Genomic DNA, 24761 nt, shown 5'->3' with positions numbered 1-24761 from the left:
TCAGTTAAAGCTTTTGGTCATTGCTGAAATGTAAAGACCCTTAGAAAGGGCAATACATCCAAGTCTTAACACATCTTTGTAGAAGAAAGGCTCAGGAAGCAGGAAATTAAGGGGGAAACTAAGATTTGTTGAGCACCTACTATAAAGTAGACATATTCCTAAACACATTTAATGTTCACAACTACTCTGAAACACAGCAATTGTCCTTTCTGTCTTTCCATTTCATGTCTGAGAAAACTGAAGTTCGGAGAGGTTAAGCAATGTGCTTATGGTCACACAATTAGAGTCAAGCCTGGTTCTGTGTTTCTGTCTGATACCAAGTACCTTCCATATTTCAGGATATGATAGATGCAGGGACACAGAGGAGGGATCTCACAACATGAAAGAGACAGAGGCAAGAAACAAACCAAGACCAAGGACTGAGACTTCATAGACAAACTGGCCTTCTCCCAGTTTTTCCTAGAGCTGACCCTGGTATCTCTACAATGCCACAGCATAGAAGCCCCAATCTCATAATGGTAACTCTGCTCTCCTGCTAATTTTTCAACTACTTTTGCACAGAGATGCACTCACAAAATATTTTTTGACATATAAAACTGTAATGATCTGCATTTTCAAATCATTCACTGGGGTAGAACAGTAAGTACTTTATGATCTCATTCATTCAAAGTTTGTACAATCAGAAAAAGGTCTAGAAAAGACATGACAAATGATTAACAGCAGAGACCTCTAAGGAGGAAATAGTGGGGTGAAGTAGGGGTGTTAGGATGACTTCCACTCTTTTTCATTCTTTTCTTTATACACTTTCGTATTGATTGTTTTTTTGTTTTGTTTTATTTTGATAATGTGAGCATTTTTTAAAAATAAGAAAACAAAATTTCCATTGCTTCTCATCTTTCTGTACATACTTGGAAAAAGATATATAAGATGGGCTATGACACTTTGTACTTGCTTCTGGTAAATGCTTCCACCCAAGACCTTCACACCTGAGCCTCAGGGGTATAGATGCCACCCTTGAGATTTGTACATAAGTTTGGGTAACTGAACTGTTGTTGTTTGCTTGTTTGTTTGTTTGTTTGCTTGAGTCAGAGTCTCACTCTGTCCCCCAGGCTGGAGTGCAGTGGCACGCTCATGGCTACTGCAGCCTCAACCTGCTAGGCTTAGGTGATCCTTCCTTCTCAGCCTTCCAAATAGCTGGGACTACAGGTGTGTGCCATTAGCCTGGCTAATTTTTTTTATTTCTTGTGGAGGTGAGGTCTCATCATGTTGCCCATGTTTGTCTCAAACTCCTGGGCTCAGGCAATCCTCTTACCTCAGCCTCCCAAAGTGCTAGGATTACAGGTGTGAGCCACCACACCCGGCAAGGTAACTGAGCTGTTAAATGGTTCTCAGAGGGGTGACAAGCTGGCATTAAATTATCCCCAATTTATTAGGCACATGATTAGAAAGAGGAAAATCTCTAATGAAACTCCCCACATACCAGGAAACAGAAGCAAACTCTCTCAGTCATGGATTCCACCCACTTCCTGAAAAACAAGTTGATGATGACATAAGGTTTGGGTGAAATGCGTTTCTGCAAAGCAAAGGAGGACTATCTTGCAGGAAAGCTCAGGTGGCTGGATACAGAGGGCCGGAGCAGGGAGATGAGGGCCACCACTGAAGGAGGAAAATATAAACAACGCCGAGGACAATGAGGTCTGTAGAACACTGCCCAAGAGGGCCTGAGTCTAAAAGTTGTGTGTAGGTGGAGAGATAACTAAGATACACTAAGTAAAAAAAATTCCCATTTCTTAAGACTGTGTGTGTTTGTGTGTGTCGAACATCTAAAAAGAAGGATTCCAAACCTTTAATGGCAGTTTGCTCAGCAAAATGGGATTTCGGTTTTTCCTTTATGCTCTTTTGTACTCTTTGAATTTTTTTGCCAACAAAAGCATTATGTTTGAATTGGTCCTTTTTATGAATGTCAGGGTCTAAATAAAAGGTGCTCAGGGAAAGAAGCGGCCCCAGGACTCTACTCAGTAGTGGGGCCATGGGTAAGGCCACTCTAGAAGGAGGTGATTCCTGACGGAGCCTGCGGAGAGGCTGGGCCATGACAGGGAAAGGGAAGGAACATTTATAAAGAGAGAGAAAGAAAAACTACTTGCTGTCTAGAGATTTTATGAGATATATTTTCTTTAATCCTCACAATAATCACAGTGTGTAAATATTATTACTTCTTCCAAGGCCTGTTCAAATCTACGCCCTTTTCTTGGTCATAGTGACTCCAAAACAGCTAAGAGTCAGGAAAGGAACTGAAACTCACATTTCCAAGTGGCATTCCAAGGCCTCAAGGGGCAGGGAAGCCTAGATAGCCTGGCTCTCAGGTCCTGGAGCCATTTGGAAGAGGCAGGCCCAGGATGCAGGGCTCTTTTCCACTTCTCCATCCCACCCTCAGCATCACTCCTGCCTCATGGCCTCCCTTCTCTTCTTTCTTGGCCATCTTCCTTTTTGCTTCAGGGAATTTACACAAGCTACTCCCTCTCCCTGCACTGCTGGGCTGAAACGTCCCTCCGTCAAGAATGTCTTGCCCTCCCTGACGCTTCAGACCCATTAAGTCTCCTTGGTCTAGCCTCACAGCACTTCCCTAGCACAGCTCTGAGTGCCTGCTAGTATATGTTAACATCCTTATGCATGCAAGGCCTGCTTCCCTATGGAATGTCAGTTCCAGCAAGTCAGAGGACCTCGTGGGTCTTCATTTCCATGTAATCCCCAGCATCCAACAGCAATTGACATTCAATGAGTTTCTTAATAAGATTTTGAATAAATAGAGAGTTTTAAAAGTTGGAAGAGGTCTTGGGAATTACATCCATATGGCCCAACTGAAGGGAACACCCTTCATTCCTCTTAAATGGAGGAATAGAGAGCTAGTGTTTGCCCCAGTCACATGTATACACTCAGAAAAGTTGCTAAGGGTCAGAGACTGCTCTGATTTTTTTAAAATATCAGTATGCCTTTGGTCAAAAACTGGAGAGCACAGGAAAAAATGAAAAGAGCTAATATGTTGGGCAAAGTGTCTGTAGCTAAATGTTTATCCCCATGTATCTTTTAAAATATCTCTCTACAAGGCAAATATTACTTTTTTAAGCATGGAAAGAGCATTGTGATAACATTAAGAAAGTCTACCTTTTAGAGAACATGTTGAAAGGTTGATGACGTATATTTATTTCTTTATACAGGGCAGAAGGCAGTATAGACAAGGCAGGACTGGATGTGAGTTGAGGGTTGTTGGGGGTGATGGAGTATGGGTCAATTACTCATTACATGATCCAGTCTCCTTTTGTATATGTCTGAAACTTTCTGAAACTCAATTTTTAAAAACCTTCTTATAATGTTGCCTGATATTAAAAAAACAAATTTTTAAAAATGTACACTAGACCTATTAAATCCTCCTGGGCATGAAACAATACCAGGCAGATTGGGGGCAGTAGGGATTAAAGAAAAACTAGATAAAAAAAGTACTAGGCAAAACCACCTTGAAAACAAAAGCCCTAATAAATGTGTGGAATAAAAAGAAAGTTTCTACCAAAAGGGGGAAAAAGAAGCAACCCACCAAAAGGGCATTCCATATTCTCTAAGAGAAATGCACCAGTATTAATGACAGATGTAATCAGTAACACAGAGAATCTCTCAAGCTGTTCCCTGGGAGTGCACATCACTTAAAATTTGCCTGCAGGCTCATACTATGACTGTTTCCCTAGAGATACATTTAGCAGCAGGTGCCTTAGAAAGAAAGGGAAACTTCAGAAAACTAACCCAGCCTAAATTTTTGCTGCAAAGGATTTACTAGCCACTGGGAAGTTTAGGTTCACAAGGTCAGTATATGATACAAATCCTAAATCAGAACATATGATTGTACAGTGCAAGAAGTTCCACAAAGGCTGGGACTGTATCTGCCATATTCATTGCTACATCTCTGACTCTCATCATAAATAGATGTTCCATGAATACACTTTGAAAAGGAAACTGGATCATGTAATGAGTAAAAAAGAAACAGAGTATTTGGTCATCCTAGACACTGAGAATCAATCTGCACAAAAAGAAAATTCCTTGGTCCATAAGGGCTCTCAGGGAGTAAATAATAGCAGAAACACAGCTCAACATAAATCAGAACTGATGGTAGTAGAATGTCACAGCCAGCCCCTGGCCCAAGAGGTCAGGACGGGCAGCTAGTCACACACCCTGGCTGCCAACATGACTTAGAAGGACCCTAACATGGCTTGAATGACTTGCAAAACAGGAGCCAAGTTATGGCCCAAATTTGCTTCAGACCTCTTCTCTCCAGCCAGGGGGCAGCAGGCGGCCCAGGACTGCTGAGCACGGAGCCACCTGAGCATCCCGCCCTTCTTGTAGGGAGAAGCCAGCACTTTCAGGAATGTGCTCTGGCCTGTCTGACCTGTGTGTCCATCTTAGCAAATTACTCGTCCCAGGTCATTTTGCACACTTGACACTGTTTTGCCCTCTTTGAAAAAATAAATATTATAGCTGAGCCCAAGGGCCCTTTCCACAGCATAGGAGAGAAATAGGATAGGTGAACAGTCTCGAAGTCTCAGAGAAACTGAAGCCTTTGACTTATTAAAGTATTTGCCCAGACACAGTGGTATACACCTGTAGTCCTAGTTACTCAGGAAGCTGAGGTAGGAGATTTGCTTGAGCCCAGGAGCCCAGGCTACAGTGAGCTATGATCACACCCATGAAGAGCCACTGTACTCTAGCCTGGGCAATTTAGTGAGGCTTCATCTCTAAAAAATAAATTTTTTAAAGAATTGTTATTTCTTCCAGGCACAGGGGCTCAAGCCTGTAATCCCAGCACTTTGGGAGGCCAAGGTGAGAGGACTGCCTGAGTCCAGGGGTTCAAGACCAGCCTGGACAACTTGGTGAGACCTCATTTCTACAATAAATCAGAAAATTAGCCGAGCATGGTGGCATGCACCTGTTGTTCCAGCTACCTGGAAGGCTAAGGCAGAAGGATCGCCTGAGCCCAGCAGGCCAAGGTTGCAGTTGCTGGAGGGTGCCACTGCATTCCAGCCTGGGTGACAGAGTGAGACTCTGACTCAAAAAAAAAAAAAAAATTGGTATTTCTATTTCACAGACTGAATAGTGCCCGCTTCCTAAATAAACTAAGGCCTAGAAAAAAGATCACTTCAAATGCTTAAGATGAGAGGAAAAGAAAAGCTCCTAGCCAAGCAGAAGTCCCAAAGAGAGTGATAATTGTAATGATAGCACTTTGATAGGAAGTAATTTCTATAAGATATTACCTGATGGCTTCTATGCAGACAAATCACTGGGTAGGCACAACAATCCCAGTAAAAAGGGAAGAATGCATGGGAGGAAAAAAAAAATCAGGAACTGCTTTTCTGGAACCCAGGGGTACAGTACACACCTTAGGTAGCCTTAGCTGATAAAATGTAAATTACCTAAACAGACTTTCCCTGATAGGAGAGGTGTGCATGCTGATGTTCCCATGACAACATGGCTGTGTCACAGACCTGAGTTGAAATTGAAAGTCCACTATCTACTAGCTGTGCGGCTCTGTGCAAAGTTATTCACTGAATTTCACTGAGCTTCAGGGTCCTGAAGAGTGATATGAAGGTGATATAACAAGTTGCAGGGAGCAGCCTAAGGAATACATGGGGTGATTCACATAAAACACCTAGTGTTGCCGGATTTGTTGACTCAAGTCGTCATCCCATCACTTTGGGAGGCCAAAGTGAAAGGAATGCCTGAGTCCAGGGGTTCGAGACCAGCCTGGGCAACTTGGTGAAACCTCATCTCTACAATAAATCAAAAAATTAGCTGAGCGTAGTGGCATGCTGCTTGGAAGGCTGACGGACTCCCTGATCCCAGCAGGTTGAGGCTGTGGTGGTCGTGAGCGTGCCACTGCACTCCAGCCTGGGTGACAGAGTGAGACTCTGACTCAAAATAAATAAATAAATAAAAACCACCTAGTGTGTGTCCTATCCACCAGTAGATACTGGTAGTTTCTAGTATTAGTGGTATGGTTTCTTTACATTTCTGAGTACCCAGGTTCTTACTAAACTCTACATGTCCATCTGGATGATTCTGTCTCTGTCTGTCTACCCCTCTCTTCCTGGGTCTTTTTGCTGTTTTTCTTATAGTCATCAAACTGGCTCTGACAATGAAACGTTCACCCGCTAACTGGCCTTGGTTTCTGTTCAGGGGGAGAGAATCACAAAGTCTCAGAAGGTTAGAAAAACTGAAAAGAGTTGTCTAGTCCAATGGATTTGTAAACAATATTCCCAACTCCTCCTCAATGTCTGATAAGGTTATAGGATGGAGGGTCAGGAGGCCAGCTGGGGGCAGCCAACATAGCCCTGATCTTATTTTAAACCACAGCCATTGCACTTTGACTGTTTAACCAGTGGCACCTCCACACATATCAGTTTGAATAGAGTTCCACAGTTAAAGAAATGTTTGGGGGAAACAATAGCTCCAAGCTAACATTTCTGTTTGTTAGAAGAGGAAACTGAGGCCCCTAGAGATGACTTGATTGGCTGGACCACTGCAAGGGTTGGTGAGGAAGCCTGTACTAGAATCCCAGGCCTCCACCTGTTCTCTCGGGGCGGGGTGGGGGGTTATCTCCAAGAGGCACACAGAGTCCCTGCGTGCTGTCACAAAGTGGAGCTTGGCCCCCATCTGAAGTTCTGAATCACGGCAGCAACTCCCCCACCTGGCAACAGCCTGCTATATTGTATAAACAGTCACACCAGGGACAAGAACTCAGCTGGCTTACTCATCCAAGGCTTTTAAAGGAGAGGGGACTATAAAACCTACTGGCAAGGGTTTCCTCCTTTACAACAATTTACTGGGCGATGGAAGTTTCTGAATCTACATTCATACCCATGTATCTGTTCCCTCTCACCCAGGATTCTCACCAGGTCTAAAGAGAAATAGCTTATTTAAAAACAAGAGGTCACTGAGGGACATTTCCAAAATTGGAGTTTAATAGCTATTTAAAATATTATCTGCTTCAAGCTATTTCATCAGTTGGCAAAGGACATCACCTTTATAAAGACTCAGAACTAGCTCAAATCAGATTCCCTAAAATTCAACTGTGCAGTGAGGTCCTGATTCAGCATAATAAATCTATAAGAGCAGATTCTGTATCTTATTTCTCTCTCTCTCTCTCTGTGTGTGTGTGTGTGTGTGTGTGTGTGTACGCACACATATGAATATTTTGCATATGCATTTGGATAAAAATCTGGATTCATAAATTCATTAAGTTCTTTGAAAATGATAGGTATTTAGTTTCAAAATTACATTTATAAATTTCTCAATATGTAATTTGTGCCCACACACTAATCAGCATTCCCTCTCCCATATTATTAATAAATTTTAATATACAAATAAAAGCCCACAGCTAATTCATCTGAATTGTTAATACAATTCAAGGTGATTATATCCCTTAGAGAAACTAGTTATCAGTTTAATTGTATCCCCCAAAAACATAGTTGGGGGATACAACTATCCCCAGCACTGCAGAATTTGACCTTATTTGGAGATACAGTCAAATAAAAAGAAGTCATTAGAATGGGCTCTACTCCAATATTATTGTTGTCCTTATAAAAAGGGGAAAACTTGGACACAGAGGCAGACCCACACAGTAAAATGCTATGTGAAAATTGGAGTTATGCTGCTACAAGGCAGAGATGCCAAGAGCTACCAGTAGCTGGAAGAGGAAGAGAAAGATTCTTCCCTAGAGCCTGCGGAGGGAGCACAGCCTGCCAACACCTTGATCCAAGACATCTAGCCTCCAGAACTGTGAGAGAATGCATCTCTGTTGTTTAAGCCATCCAGTTTGTCAGGCTTTGTTATGGCAACCCTAGGAAACTAATATAAAACTTCATCATAGTCAATAATCACTCATTAAGCACCTGCTATTTGCAAGGCAGGGAGCTGGATTCTGGGAAGAGAGAATAAAAAGACACAGTCTCATTTCTACATGTGCGTGTATATGCTTAAGTATATGCTACATATAAACTTTGCAGAAATATATATCTATACCTACTTGAGTTCTTAGCAGCAGATGGCTAGGTGCCAAGCAAGAGAGGCAGCCTAGGTAACTTATAGTTTAAGGGAAGGGTGATCACCGCAACATGTGGTGGTGAGGGAAGTGGGCCTTTAGTTGAGCCTTGAAGGACAGGAAAAACTTGAATAAACTGAGAAACGGCAGGGAAAGAAATCCAAGCATGAGAGAAAGGACAGGAAGGGAGAGGTGAGGAGGAGGGGGAAGGGGGAAGGAGAGGGAGATATCAAGTTGGTTTTAGATGGGCTGAATTTGGAGTAAATGAGGTCACCCAAGAGGATCTGGCCAGCAGGGTCTCAGTCCTGCAGCTTAACCAGTGATATCACAATGGAACAAATTCACAGCACCAACACTTTGTTGCTTATTCTTTATAATATAATACAGCTACTTTACTGTATTATATTATTAAAATTATCATCTTCTACCCTTTGTCCTCATTTGCCATTTCGTCTGAGAGAGGGCCAAGGCCCAGGACTGAATCTCTCAGGTGAGTTGTTGAAGAAGGTTCTAGTAAAAACAAATTATCTTAGAGAAGGAAGGTTCAGGTTCTAAGAGGGTGTGGCCTGCAGAAACCAGTCTCAAGAGAGTTGATGTCTCCAAAAGAGAAGGACTCAAAGGAACAGGTAGGCAGTCAGGGAATCTTCCTAGGAGTAGAAAGCCTCTCAAATATATCCCATGAATCTGCAACTCCATAAAAAGATACCACCTCTGTTGTAATTGCCTCCAGTCACCTGCAAGCACAGCTCTGTGGAACTGGGTAAAATGCACCACCTGTGACACACCTCCATTATAATTCCTCTCTCCATGATTTGAGAACAGTGAACAGATGAATAGCCCAACTGACAAAGGCCTCTATCCATGGCCAGCTGCCTCATGGCATCCCTGCTCTTCAAAATACACTAAGCATCTTCCATGACAGGGTCCAAGAATAAGGTCTAGTCTGCCCTGCAGCTCTAACAGAGCCCTGGAAATCTTCCAAAAAGTGTCACTTCATCAGAAGTCAATCAGGCCATTTTCCAACTCCTGTATCTAAGCCAGCTCCAATGTCCTGGCCTTTGCACACTGCAGACCCTCCTTCAAGGGATCCAAAGTCATCTGACCAGGAGGGGTCATCCAGTGTTTTTGGCACTTTGCAATTCTGTGAGTCCCGGGGTGGGGAAGCCATGTTGAAACCACATCAGAGGAAGTGGCCCCTCCAGAGTCTCCTTGCTGGTGCTTGGCCTCTGGCTCCCCAATGACTCACGCCAGTGACATGGCCAGGACATGGTGACGAAATCATCCAGAGCAGCCTCCCAGCTACCAACAGAACTTTCAAGGGCTGACACCACCCAAGGACTTCAGTCCTGGGGAAACAGCCACCCCACCCTCCTCCTCTCTACCCTAGTTTTTCTGTAGTGAGTCATCAGTGTGTCGTAGACAGGCACACTTAGACTGCACACCTGGTCCACCTAATATAAGAAGCATCATGGTGCATACTCGACCTCACTGGTTTCTGTCTTATGTTCCCCAGAGCCTGAGAGTTCCCAGGTATCCACAGAAGAGTACATGGGAGTCGAGGAGTGTGGGGAGACTGGGAGGACCGGGGCCTCCACGAGTAACACTTTTGCCTGGTTGACATACGTGGGTCCAGAATAATATTTTAATCCATTACAAAAGAGAGAGAGAGGATCTTATTGCTTTAATCAATTTGAAAGGCTCTGTTCATGACAAATAGGCAAACTGGCACACAACTTGGTCATCAACTCCACTTGACATAGCTAAACACACAAGCCTCCTCTCTTGGGAATGCTTGATTCTACTTCAGCACAACAGGTCCTCCAAGGCCTTCGAGCACCTACCACCCCAGTTTCACACTCATAAGCTCTTTACAAACATCTCCCCAGGCACACAGCTTGGGTCTGACTCCAACAGATCGAATTCCCCAATTCCCCTACCATGTGTACAGGTGGGTACAGCCATCAGGCCCTTGTCCTGTCCCTCACTCTAGCTTGGGCCACTTCTTCAGAAAGTGTCCTAAGCTGCCATGTGCCCCTGCACACAGCCCAGGTCCTCTTCTCTGACTAAACCATCAGCTCTAAAAGGTTTGGGCAAGGAAGGGAGTAGTGACAGAGAAAGGGACATGCTCCAGCAACAGAGGGTCCCACTCAACCCTGTTCATCACCAAGACTCCAGCAGCTGAAGGCTGACCATTTCCACTGTTTAGTTATGAGCTTTAGCCCCAAACTTTTTCTTTGAAGAATGTTCAAAGCTACAGAGAAGCTGAAAGAACAGTTTGACTATATAACAATAGTACCAGTATCACAAGTAAGAAAATTAACACTTATTCAATAATATCTAACATATAGCTCATATTCAGAATTGCATAATTACCCCAGTATGTCTTTTTTTTTTTTTTTGGAAAGCAGGATTTATTGAGAGAACAGAAAAGCTCCCACAGTGGGAGGGGACCTGAAGGGGTTGCCTCCCAGTATGTCTTTTATTAATATTTTTTACCAAGATCTAATCAAGGTTTACTCATTACATTTAATGTTTAGTCTCTTATCTATAACAGGTTCTCATGTTTTATTTTCTATTGCTTTAATAACACTGAATTTATTGAGTGGTTCAGGCCAATTGTTCTGTAATATGTCCCACTCTTTGGGTCTTTCTGTTTCCTTATTATTAGATTCAGTTAAACCAGTTTGGCATAAATATTATGTAGGTGGTAGTGTGAACTTTTTAGTTGTATCACCTCAGAAGCCACGTCACATCAGGCTGTCCCACTATTGGTGATGCTAGATTGGAACACTTGGTTAAAAGGTTGGCTGCCAATCCGTTCCACTTGAAGGCATACTTTCCCTTTAGAATCAGTAATTAATCTGCTGACCAGATACTTTGAGACCACATGAATACTCTATTCCACAAAATTCTTTCACCAACTAGTTTTCGCATCTATTGATGAGTCGACCCGGGGGTTACAAAGTACAGATTTTCCTGAACTTATTAGCTAGTGTCCATAAAGAAGAGCCTTCCCTTCTTACCCCCACCTCTGCCTCCTTTCCTTCTCCAACTATCACTATATACTTTTGGATTTCTTTAAAATTATTCAATGAACCATAACCCATTACTGCCATTATTATTTTAGATATTCAAGCTGTTTCAATTTGGGCCAGCGAAAGTCCTTTCAAACTAGTTCCTGGATCCTCTGCTAGGACTCCATTTGTCTGAGTGTTACCTTGCTTTCTGGCCCCAGGGGTCCCAGACCCACTTCATCCTTTCCCTGCTCCACCCTGGACAGAGCCATTTTTCTGGATCTTTTTAGTGGAACTCATCCTGTCCTTTTAGGTAGATCAGCAACTTTGTATTCTCTCACCTTTCTCTAGTCACGATTTCATTTTCCTTTCTCCCATTTCCTTGCCCTGTCACTCATTATTTGCATTAGCACAGGCAGCTCTTTGTCCTTGGTAGAAAGTAGGGAGAAGGGAAAGAGAGATAGAGACCTACAGTAAACTTTAAAACATTATGAACCAGTTAGCAATCAATGAGAAGCTTCCACATTACTGGCTAATTCCAAAGCAAGACTTGTATTTCAAGAGGTCTTATGGACTATCTTATGAGTCCATTCGTGAAATGTATACAATGTCATATCATTTTGTTTTATTGTATAGTCAAATAAATTACATGCACAAGAAAAGTAGTACATACTCCCTGGTGCTCCTATCTCCTACTCTCATTTTGTCTCCGTCAGTGTTTACCACCTCCTAACCTCTATAAAATGTACTTAATTGTCATGTTTCTTTTCATTCACATCCCACTATAATATAAATTCCATAAATGACAGATTTTTTAGTGTGTTTGTTTGTGTTTGTTCACTACTATACTCCTACTTCCTAGAACAGAATCTGGAATACAGTGGGTGTACCATAATTGCTTGTGAATGAGTAAAATGGCTGTCAGGACCCCAAGCCTAGAGATCAGCAAAACCTCCTCTTTGTCCATTGAGCCTCCGCCTCAATGTCACCATCCATGCAGTTATTCCCTTCTCTGTGTTCCCAGAGTCCTTCTTAAGTCGCTGATCCTAACATATGAAATATCACATCATCACTGTTTATTTATATGTCTGTCTCACCTGGAAAACTGTGATCTCCTTCACAGCAAGAACATACTCATCTTCATGGCCTTAGCACTTAGCACATGGGCTGGCACAAAAACGTTTGCTGAACACCTCTACTCCCAGCCAAGAATTGCCCTTTCCCCACACCACAGCCACCTGCTGGCCTTCCTCTCCCTTGCCTGAGCTGGGCCCCTGGCTGCTGCTCCAAGCTGCTGAGAAAGGTTCAGGCCCTGTCAGCAGCTCACAATGGGCCCTTTGACTCAACTGGACTGGGCTGTTGTTTCAGGAAAACCTGTGTTCCCTGCCACAGCACCTGTCACTAAGGCCAGTGTGTCCCTGAAGCTTAGAGGTAACACAGAGCCACACTGTTCACCAAGAAATAAGAGCAGGGCTCATCACTGGCTGAGCAAGCTGGAGAGAGCAGTCTATCTTCTGAGAAGACAGCAGGCGAAGTGCAAGGTCAAGAGGGCCTCCTCCTCAGAAGAGTTGTTGACATTCAACCTCTGGAAAGAGCGAGTGGGATAAGAGTACAAAGACTGGAACTTGCCGGAGCTTTGCCTCGGAAACGCTGGAGCTTTGCCTCAGATGTGCCTTACCTGCTCTTTTCTCTCAATCTTCTTTTCACTTTTCTCAGGAACTGGATTATCAGGAGGTACAGTCAGCCGTAGTCTGCAGACATTTGCCTGGAGGAGAAGGAGAGGAGAGGCCACTTAGGAACCAGTGTTGGGGCAGAAAGAGCCAGGTGACCTTGGGCTTCTCATAGCCTGTTTCCCCCTCTTCCAGCAGGGGTCATCGTGCCAATCACACAGGGGACTTGTGAAGATAAGGCCAGCCGTTGGCCCAGCACAGGCACTCACCACCCTGCTGCTCAAAATAAGAAAACTACAAAATAACTTCATAGATTTCAAACATTTTTTTAAACAATGACTCAGGTTTCATAGCAATACATATAGAATGATCTTGTTTTACAAGTATAGGCCAAAATACAGCTAGAGGGACAGAAGCCAAAATATACCCAGTGGTTATTTCTAAATAAGATTAGAAGTCATTGGGGGTGGGAAGGTGCTTTTATATACCTAATTTTTCTATAATAGACATGAACATGTTTAATCACAATTTTTTAAGTCTATACACCCATGTTCATAGTAGCATTATTCATAGCAGCCAAAAGGTAGAAGCAACCCAAATGACCACCAACAAGTGAATAGATAAACAAAATATGATTTACAATATTATATGGAATAGAATACTATATAACCTTAAAAAAGGAAGGAAATTCTGACACATTCTACAACACAGATAAACCTTGAGGACATTATGCTGAGTGAAATAAGCCTGTCACAGAAAGGCAAAGATTGTAGGAGTCCACTTAGATGAGGTGTGTAGAATGATCAAATCATACAGACAGGAAGAACTGTGATTGCCAAGGGCTAAGGAGGTGGAGGAACTGAAGTTAATTTTTAATGGATACAGAATTTCCATTTCAGAAGATGAAAAAGTTCTGGAGAGGGATGGTAGCGCTCATTGTATAACAATGTACATGCACTTAACATTAATGAACTATACAATTAAAAACAGTTAAAATGATACATTTTATGTTATGTGTTTGTTGTTTTTCTTTTGGTTTGTTTTTGGTTTTGAGTCGCAGTCTCACTCTGTTGCCCAGGTTGGAATGTAGTGGCACATTCACGGCTACAACAGCCTCAACCTGCTGGACTCAGGCAATCCTTCTGCCCAGCCTTCCAAGTAGCTGGAACTATGGGTGCGCACTACCACACCCGGCTTATTTTTTGGTTTATTGTAGAGACGAGGTCTCACCAAGTTTCCCAGGCTGGTCTCGAACCCATGAGCTCAGGCAATCCTCTCACCTTGGCCTCCCAAAGTACTGGGGTTACAGCATTGAGCCACTGTGCCCAGCCTTTATGTGTATTCTATCAAAATTTGAAAAAAAGCAATACCAAAGCTGCCTGTGTCTGTTGAATACAGACTAAAGTAAGACAGCTAGAAAAGTAGAAGAGTCTAAAAGTAATGATTATGAGTTGATAAGACATTTGACTCCCCAATTAGCCATAACACCATGAACATTTGTCACTAATCACTGAGATTCTCATGTCCATTTATTAAAGGTTACCAACAAAGTTCACTGAAACACTGGAATAAAGGCTACTAAATGATTTTTAAAAGTCTAAATTGCACCATTTCTCTTAAAAAAAAATAAAAGCATTACATCATTCAGTGAGAGAAGCTACAATGTATGTGATTTATCAATATTCTACTGCCAAAGTCATTTTCCTGCCCAATAAAGCCGAAAATACACTACTATAATCTGTAGTATGAGAGAGACAATAACAACAATAATATCTAAGCATGTATTTAGTACTTACCATATGTATGCCAGGCACCTTCTAAGTGCTTTACATATATTTATTTATTTATTCTCACCACAACCTTAGGGTAATAGGTACTCTTAGCAGACCCATTTTGCAGATGAGGAAGCTAAGTCTCTGAAGAATCCCATGCAAATGGCAGAGCTGAGATTTGAACCCAGTCAATCTCCAGGGCCTTTTGCCTGGAGTTGAAACCAGTCTAGCATTTGTACAAACATCAAAGTATAACTCACACCAGGCAGGCAATTCAAATCTGTAATGCTCAGCAAACTTCCCTCTTAGACTGATGCTAATCCATGGCATAATTCTGCAGGGAAAAGGAATTGTTTTTCTCCTGTACCACATTCCATACACACACGTGTGTGTGAACACACATGTACATCTATGCACAAGCACATAGGTTCCAACATCTACTAGCACCTACTAGCTGTGTAAATAAGGGCAAGTTACTTAATCTCTCTGAATCTCAAGTAAAATGAGATAAAAGGAAGGTGTCTGGCCCACAGTAAGCCTCTATGAATGTTAGATGTTATTATCGAGACATTATCATCATCCTATCATTCTATATGCTCCAAAATGAAACAGACCTACCTGGCTTCACATCCCTATTTCCATGAAAATAACAATTTGGTCAATAGAACTGAGCTATCAACATGGTAAATGATGCTTTTTTACTGATTGATTGCTCTACAATGGTAACCCTTGATGGCCAGTCTTCAGAAAAAGGACCCCATGGGTCCAATCACCCAAAAGTGAGATGGCCCTTCCCCGTGCTTAAGCCTCATCTGTCCACCAGAATTTAACTATTCCTCAGCATGCTTCCTAGTCAGCTGGGAACACCTTCTGCATCAGACTCTCACACTGAGCCATTTATACCCTGGGGTACGCAAAGCCAAAGGGTAAACAGAATGCATAAATAAAATGAACTTGTAAAGTAAAACATTGATTTCAAAGATATTTGGCAGCTCCAGCAGGTGCTTGCAGCTACACTCCAGGATCCTATCTTAAGTTTACTTTTGTCAATTGGGGTGCTATGATCCAAACATTAAGGAGCACAACTAGTTCTTCTTTAATAAATGCTGACTCATCACTGGACTGGCTATACAGGAGCAGTTTAAGCCCAGCCTGAACCAGAATCACACATCTTCCTTACAAGATGGTCAGATGTATAGTCATGGGAAAAAGAGAAAGCTGCAGAACAGAATGTTAAGAGTTATCCTATTTTTATTTTTTAAATACATCTTGATAACTTGTGTGGATTTAGAAGGGAAAATATCCTTACGGAAACACAACCAACTCTTGATGATGTTTACCTCTAGAAAATGAAACCTCTGTGTTGTTTGCACCTATTTCAGGTATGCATAAATTTTATAATTAAAATAATAACAGTAGTAATAGCAATAATAAAAATTGAGAGAGAATATGTCAGAAAGACACAGAGTGAGAATCTAATCTTTCTCAAATCCACAGGACTGCCCAAGAAGCAGCAAAGAGAGCATCCTGAAAGTCTAGAAGGCACTCTGAATTCCTAACAGTAGCACTAAGGAAAGTAATTCCTGAACCAGTTCACCCACCAGCTTGACCTAGCACAGTCTTCCTCCCTCCATTCATTCACCTTTAGCAATCTCCCCATGGGAAAGTCTCCCACTGAGTAAGATCAAGGCAGCCTTGCTTATCTCTGAGCATTTTATGATCCCGATCTCCATGGTTTCTTCAAACTCAGATACACAATTCCCCAAGCTGGGCAGTACCTGAGAAGCAGGTAGTGCACTTTATTCCCAAGGGTTCCCACAGCAGCTGGTTCAGGATTTATGTTGTGAACAATGTAGAGAATTGCATCCTACTTACCCTGAACACCACAGCTATTAGACCCTGGAGGCAAGGATCCCTTCCAATGGATCAGCAGGAAGCTGGACTCAACATATTTCATTACTCAGTTACTGAACTCCCACTACTTGTAAAAAAAAATACTTTTTAAGGGCTGTGAGATTACTATGATGACAAAGAAGCAGCCGTGCTCGCAGGAGTTCATAATCTAGAATTACACCCAAACAAGGCAATCAAGAACACTTAGTGTAACCAATACAAGGTACTGAGAGGTAGGGTAGCTTGTTGGTTAAAGCACAGTGGAACTGCATTTCCTTGGTCTGGCACCTACAAGATATGAAACCTCTGGAAAGCTACTTAGTCTTCAGTGTTTCAGTTACCTTAGTTGGAAAACAGAGCTAACAATACTGTACCCTCTTAGAATTATTATGAGGATTAAATTAACTAAAATATGTAAAGAGATTAGAACAGTTTCTGGTACATATTAAGCATTCTTTATGATCATGTGAATATAGGAAGGAGAACATTAATCTTAATGGGAAGAGAAAGTATACAGGAAGGCTCCTAGAGATGACATTTGAGTGGGGTATAGAAAGACAGAAAGGGCTTTTCAGGTCAATAAGGTCTGGAGAATCCATTACATAACAACAGATAGCCATCAGGCCAGGTAGTCCAACACACAGATGGTGGTATGTTCAGAGACTAAGTGGGCCTGCAGCCTAAGCTAGGGTAATGGACAAATAGGCAGGGGCCAAACAATCTACAAATGCCTGATGGAGACACGCACTCTCTGGTCAGAAGACAATGAGAAACCATTCAAACCTTTGGTGGGAGAGACTACAATTCAAATCTGAGTTCATTTCAGTAAATCAACTGGTAGTTACCAAGAACCTCTTATGTTCCACACAACACAAAGTGGGTGGAAGGAAAAACACAGGAGGAAAGATCAAGTAAGCTTTGTACTGTATTAGCATTTATAGCTCTTACAGTGCCTAGCATAAACACAGAAAGGACACTTGCTCAGTGGTTTTTTTCTCTTTTCTTTTTCTTTTTTTTTTTGGAGTTAGAATCTCACTCTGTCTCATAGGCTGGAGTGCAGTGGCATGTCCACGGCCACCACAGTCTTGACCTGCTGGGCTCAGGTGATCCTTCAGCCTCAGCCTTCCAAGTAGCTAGAACTACAGGCACATACCACCACACTCAGCTAATTTTTTATTTATTGTAGAGATGATGTCTCGCCAAGTTGCCTGGGCTGGTCTCCAACCCCTGGGCTCAGACAATCCTCTCACCTTGGCCTCCCAAATTGCTGGGATTTTATGTGTGAGCCACTGTGCCTGGCCTTCTTATTTTAACCGAACTAAAACAAAGTAAAAATATACCTGAAACTCCCTAGAGAGACTTGCATTTTTTCAAACCAACCCCAATGGGAGAGATGGCAAGGGAGAGGCAGGTAGCACTCAAACTTCCTCCACAAGAAAAGCACAACTGAGTCCCTGTTTGCAACTGGGGAGCTAAATGGGTCCTCTGGGGCCTTGTTTCTGACACTTTTTGTGGAAGCAAAGGTCCTGGGTCTCTCACCTAGGGGGGTACTCTGGAGTTCTCAATACCATCAAGTTCTCAGCTTCCAGCAGGTGGGTTAACCCAAGGGAAAAATATCCATCTCAAATAAAAAGAGGTAGAGAAGAGAGGTGTCAGAGAGGTGACAGAGGTTTGCTAATTAGTTTACAAAGATGGATTTCCCTAAGGACATTAGCCAAGCTTTTCTCTTAGGCTTGGTCTACTTTGTGATAGTGGGTCCCTACCCAGTTCCCCATAAAGACAGAAGGTGTGTGGAGTGGGGGGAACAGATCCTACACTCTGTCTGCTCAGCACAAGTATGGAATCTCCGGAACCTGCAGAACACTGAGAGTGGAACAGAGCATGCCCCATCTAGATTAGGCCTCTCAGCTCTGCGATTGTCCAGAACTTGCAGCCTAATTATCTACATCAGGGTGGGGCAAACTTTCTGTAAAGAGCCAGACAGTAAATATTTATGTTTTGCAGACCCCTATAAAAACCATTTTTAGCTCAGAAGCATACAAAACAGAGCCAAGGGCAAGATTTGGCCAGTGGCAGTCACTGACTGCCCGCAGAGCTATACACATGAACACTTTTTCCAGATGGTACAAAATATCCGAGAGCCCCTCTTTCCTGTGTCAGGGCTGCCTGCAGACAAAACTCATAAATTGGAGTACGGCGACCTCTTCTTACTGCCCATCTGGCTCCCTTCTACACCAGGCACACAATGAACCCAAAATGTCAAAATCCAGAGAGAAAACACCAGTGGCTAAAGGCACACAAAGATACCAGTGTGACTGGAGTGCTAGGACTCCCTCTCCCTGCTCTCACCACCATCTTACTCTGTCCCAGAGCGTCTGCATTTCCAAGAAGGTTGTAAGGAGGGAGCAATGCTTAAAAAAGTATTCTTATCCTTGCTGCACATTAGAATCACATGGGAAGCTTCCTAAACTACTCTTGTTATTCTCTACTTTCAAAGAGTCTCATGTATCGATTTGGGGTGAGTCTGGGCCTGCTGTTTTAAGCTTCCCAGTGATTCTATGTGTAACAGGGTTGAAAGCCATGAACTTAACCAGAGGAATGAAACTCCAACTGTACAGCAGAATGAGGCAATCGGAATATTTGAAGGACTTCCCAGAGCTGTCAAACTCCTCACCTGGGCCAGCATTCCCATGCATTTGTCACCTGCTTCCTGCCCAGATGGGTCAGAGGTGATGGGCTGGATTTATCCCAAGGTTTCTCTTCCTGTTTTCCCATGCCAGTTTGATGCTAAGAGGGGCTCCTTTAGGACACTGTAAGACTCCTCTTTTTAAACACCTCTCCCACCAGGCTTGAGGAGGGAGGGTCCCTAAACCCTTTCTTCAAGTAGTTAATTGTAGGTGGTGCATAGGTGAGGGTTCCTGGAGGAGAAACCCTATCAAAGAAGCAACAGGAAGAAAGGCAGAGAGGCATGGAACAGCATGGGAAGCTCAGGGGATTGGCAAGTAATCTGGCATCTCTAGGAAGAGTATATATGGGGAAGGGGGACAGGACAGGCAAGGGACAGATCAGAGGGCCTTGTGGCTAAACTATGGAGCCTGAACTCTTACCTAGCAGTACTGAAGCAGAAGAGTCAGGTGACTAGATCACTGTGGCTTTCGAGAATGAGTAACAATCAGGAGTATGATAGACAATTAGGAAATATCATTCATCTAAAGAGGAAAAGAGGTAAATACCACTGTATTACTCTTCTGTGTGTTAGAGTACTGGTTTCAAGACCATTCACACATAATGGCTGAAAGCTTCTCAGGTTGAAACATTTCAACATGGTCTCTAGTCAGCCCTGGTCCACAGTTCCTTGAGCTCAATAGACAACAACTTTTGAGAATTTCTGACTTGAAATGGTTTCCCCAGTGACCAGTAGCTTGAAGGTGACACCAGCCTCCAGCTGGTTCAGATGTGGATGCACAGGATAGGTAAACTACAACAGGGAACTCAGTGCTCTGGAGACAAGAAATAGGCCAAAAATCACATTCTATACCCTTTGCAGCCACAGGATCTCCATCAATGTCTGGAGGAAATCGTATTTCCTTGAGAGTCCCCAGAATCCAAGTCTGTTCTTTCTATATCGGACGTAGCAAGATGGAAAAATAAAAGTATAGAGCTTAGAACATATTTTTCTAAGCCTACAACTGTCACTGTTTAGTGGCAGAAGCTTTTGGCTAACGCCTGAGGACTCATGGTTCTAAACTCTCACAACTTGCCCTATCAGGGGCGAGCTCAGGAAGGTCCCTGGTGAGCAACCAGCCTGTGTTCTGTGTGCAACAGGACCCACCTCTCCTCCCCTCCCCCAGTGGATGCTCCAACCAGCTTCCTCCACCAGACACTGTGGTCCCACAACATTCTGTGTCCCTTCCTCAGAGCCCGTGGGATGACACAGAGCTCATGTGCACAGATGTTTCTGGCTCCTGGGAAAAAGGAAATGAAGTAAACACCTGTCTGACCCATTCATGGGCCAGCTGAGGAGAATTCTTTATTTTGAACCAATGAGACAGAAATAGGACACAGGAGAAGGGTGCATTCGCTGAGAAGCAATGACTGGCAGGCCCACTCTAGTTTTAAACAGAGGAAGCCTTTGCCAAATAGAACAAAATATCAGCAAGGGCAGGGTAGGAGATAATCCTATCCTGTGGCCTTGTTGAGTTTGGTATTGTTTTTGAGGTGCCATGAGGGGCCATGACACCAGCAACACGGGCCAGCAGTCTTGTATTATCAAGAGAGCACGGTGCTGGAGAAAATCCTTGACAGGTCTGTTGTCTAGCACCACCCTAGTTGAGCAGCATGGCCAAAACACTGGCTGCACAAAGCAGCACATGCCTTCCCCTCAAAGCACACAACCTGGCCACACAACTGACCTTTCATTTCAAGGGTTCATTCAACAAGATTAATTGGCATTTATAAAATTCCTTTCAAAAGCATGAGGCCATGTCAATATTTTAAAAAATATTTCCCCCCATTCCCCAAGGTCATCATTCTGGCTGTGGTTATTCTCCAGCCAATTTATCTTCCTGCTGTTGCTATAGATAAAGCTATTTTTAGTGCACAACTGGTTTGAAGGCAGATTTTTTTTTTTAATTTCACAACTTTGCTGGTTGGCATCCCTAAATGCCTCTCAGAGCTTTGTTTATCAGCTGACAGAAATTATTCTCTCCACCTTTTATTTTCCCCTCGAGAGATGGTTTCAGATAAGAAAGAAGCACAAATTGCAGGTGGCAGCCATAGAACAAAGGATAACCGGCTGGCCACCTAGTCCTTGGCTGCTGATTCAGAGAAGTTCCTGCTCAGTGTCAGCTGTCACCACCACTTCTGGTTCGCTTGAATGCCTGGACCTACATAGTTTGGTTTCCCTTGCAGTCTCTAACTTGATAAGCTCTTTGGATGAAATAGAAATACAGTTATTGGTTTTTTTGTTTTTTGTTTTTTTTTGAGTTGGAGTCTCACTCTGTCACCCAGACTGGAGTGCAGTGGCCGCTCCCGGCCACCGCAGCCTCGACATGCCGGGCTCCAGCGATCCTTCCTCCTCAGCCTTCCGAGTAGCTGGAACTACAGGCGCGCGCTACCACATCCAGCTAGTTTTTGATTTATTGTAGAGATGAGGTCTCGCTGCCCAGGCGGGTCTCGAACCCGCAGGCTCAGGCAATCCACTCACCTCAGCCTCCCAAAGGCGCTGGATTACAGGCTGAGCCACCAAGCCCGGCAGAAATACAGTTTTAATGCTAGCATGTTACTATTCAAGACTATCACTTATCCACCATCAGAGAAGAATGACACAGATCAATACAGTCTTTACTGAAAAACTTTCAACTTCAGGAACACTTTTAATGATGACATGTTTGACCTACAATTTTGTTTCTAAGACATCCTGTTGTTTTCCTTAAAAATAAGTATTTTGGTCTCAAAACAGGTCCAACATGCCATCATCACACAATAGTCATGTGTCACTTAACAATGGGGATACATTCTGAGAAATGCATAATTAGGCAATTTTGTCACAGTGTGGTCCAACGTGCCATCATCACACAATAGTCATGTGTCACTTAACAATGGGGATACATTCTGAGAAATGCATAATTAGGCAATTTTGTCACTGTGTGAACATCATAGAGTATACACACAAGCCTAGACGGCATAGCCTACTATACACCTAGGCTATATGGTATGGCCTATTGCTCCAATTACCATCATTTATGCCAACTGTTGTTGAGCAGAATGTCATTATGCAGCACATGACCACATATGCCAAGTACTCCATTTAAATGAGTCTTTCCTCCTTTCAATAGCCCAATAATGCCAATTTCCCTAGTTAATTCTACTCTTTCTGCAAAACTAAACTCAGACATCACCTGCAATGAGAAGTCTTCCTCAGATGCCTCAGGAAGAACCCTTTTCCTAACTCTCGCAGAGAACTTTGTAAACCCCCCTCCTTCCAGCCCCATTACAACCATTAATATAATCACTTTGTACGACAGTAGTTTGGGGCAATGCCTGCTTCCAGAGGTAGAGTGGGCCCCAATGCCCAGTCCTGCGCCTCACAGAAGGAGATCTATGTATGATTAAAAAATCAATTAACCAACAAATCACAGCTTCCCACCACATGCTCCCCACTAAGCACACACATGAATAGCACCTGCAACATTTGCAAATCATGAGCAGAGTTGGAAACCATAACAATGGGGAGAACCCTGGAACCTTTACATATCTTCCTTCTAGAACAAGTGCCAGTGTACCCAGGACAGCCCTACTTGGCTTGATTCAGAGCCCTGAGTCCTCCAGTCCTATTTATGCTGTCTTATTCAAAAGGCAAGGCCTTTTTAATAGTGTATCACAATGTGCCAGACACCAAAGCACTTATAACTAAGGAAATACTCCAAAGTAAATATTGAGAAAAAATCTTCAGAAATGTTATCTGGTATACTAGCCACATTTGATTCCACCCACAATATCCTGCTAGCATACCCCAACTAGTCTCCATCTCTGGAGGGGAACTTGGAGAATTTCATGCAATCATGTAATCTGGTCAAATGGGTGACCCTGTATGGGCTTAGAGTTAGCTTTTCAATGATTTCATCCTTTCTCAATTGCAGTTATGCTCCAATTGAGAGAGATTTCCATTAAAAAAAGGCAAATACCCATCTTGGAGTAAAACTGGGAATGTGGTTAGAAACCTGCTTGGACCTAATGCGGATCTTGCTCTCTGAAGCTTATGATCAGACAAATAGAGTTCACCCTTAAGTGTCTGGTGTGTATGTGTGCGTGTGCATGTGTGCACATACACACACACACACACAAACTCCCAGAACCATCACTTAACCCACACCCAAGAGGCACACAACATCCTTCTTCCAGAGCTCAAGAAAGACTGTTTATGAGGTAACCGACATCATTTGCTTGAGATAGGTACAAGCAAACAAGCATGTCCAAACGCCAGCAAACAGACAGAAGTACCAAAGGGGATTTTGATTTGGACTTGGGAAACATAATTACAGAAGTCTCAATCACAATAAGAGGTCCCAAATGATAAATATTGAATATCATGATAAATGGAAGAACTAGAAAGCCACAAACCAAGCCCCTAGCAAGTGCGCTCTGAGGAGCAGATCCTGGAAAACACACAGAATGTGAGAGATGCAACCAGCATGTGCCTAGCATTTCTTTCACAGAGCATCTGAAGAGGTGGGAAAAGGTAAAACAAAGACAGAAGAGAAAGAGCACTTCCAAAGGGAATCTTCCCTGGAGATGGTACTCAGGACTTTTAGAGATACCACTGCTGCCGCTTTAATATTTAGATCAGAAAGAAGAAAGTGGCTTGTATTTACCTGAGCAGAGTCCCACACAACCGGACACCTGGGTGGACAGCAGCTAACCTCCGTTTGCAAAGTGGTAGCCACCTTGTCTAAACCCAGTTCAGCATCAATGGCATTCTATCACCAGTGGACAAAAGTAAACTCGTATTTCTTTTGATCAATGAAAAAAGGAAAGTTTGTGTTTTAAATACATTCATTACTTTTAAGTCTCAAGGTAGGGACACAACAGAAATGTCTTCCTTGTTTTTTTTTGGTTTTTTTTTTGAGTCAGAGTCTCACTCAGTCCCCCAGGCTGGAGTGCAGGGGCACCACCGCAGCCTCGATCTGCTGGGCTCAGGTGATCCTTCCGTCTCAGCCTTCCAAGTAGCTGGAACTACAGGCGCGCACCACCACGCCCGGCTAATTTTTTGATTTATTGTAGAGATGAGAGCTCACCAAGTTGCCCAGTCTGATTTCGAACCCGTGGGCTCAGGCAATCCTCTCACCTCGGCCTCCCGAAGTGCTGGGATTATAGGCGTGACCCACCGCGCCCGGCCTTCCTTGCTTTTTAAACTGGCGTCACCAATAAACTTGGCTTGACAGAGGAGGCGGGAAGGAGAGGAAATCCCTGGGAATTCCACAAAGTCCCCTAAACCCTCTCCTTCCAGCCGGCGGGGGGAGAGAGAGCTGCGCTCCGAGCTGGAGCAGGCCCGGAAAGTTGAGCCTCGGGTGTGGCGTCGGGGCCAGGGGCTGGCTCCCGCGCGTCCCCAACCCGAGACCCTCGTGAGGGGTCGGCCGGAACAGGCAGACTGGACGGCGGTGGCGCCCGCTCCCAGCTACTCACCCGCCTGCTGGGCGCCCCGGGCGTCCCGGCGGTGCCGCCCGAGAGCAGGGTGACCGTGGACGTGGAGCGCAGCATATCGCAGCGGCGGTCAGGAGCAAGCTGGCCGCGGACGCCGCTCGGGGCCGAATAAGCGTGCGGTGCCCGCCCT

General features: G+C 43.6%; 1 protein-coding gene across 2 annotated transcripts in view; it reads right to left on the bottom strand.

Moving 5' to 3' along the window:
- MYZAP (myocardial zonula adherens protein) overlaps positions 1–24755 on the bottom strand; it is a 96680-nt gene extending 71925 nt beyond the window's left edge. For both annotated transcript variants that reach the window (XM_008058342.2, XM_008058343.2), the window contains exons 1-2: positions 24614–24755; positions 12773–12859 (exon numbers count right to left, since the gene is read on the bottom strand). In XM_008058342.2, coding sequence (XP_008056533.1) covers positions 12773–12859; positions 24614–24688 — 162 coding nt within the window. In that variant the 5' untranslated portion in view covers positions 24689–24755. The remainder of the gene's footprint in view (positions 1–12772; positions 12860–24613) is intronic.
- Positions 24756–24761: the final 6 nt, after the last annotated feature.

The sequence above is a fragment of the Carlito syrichta genome, unplaced genomic scaffold (assembly GCF_000164805.1).
Source record: "Carlito syrichta isolate Samal-C Ts95f unplaced genomic scaffold, Tarsius_syrichta-2.0.1 Scaffold303305, whole genome shotgun sequence".
NCBI lineage: Eukaryota > Metazoa > Chordata > Mammalia > Primates > Tarsiidae > Carlito > Carlito syrichta.
Note: the sequence above shows the minus strand (reverse complement) of the source record. Positions and strands in the feature narration are given on the sequence as shown.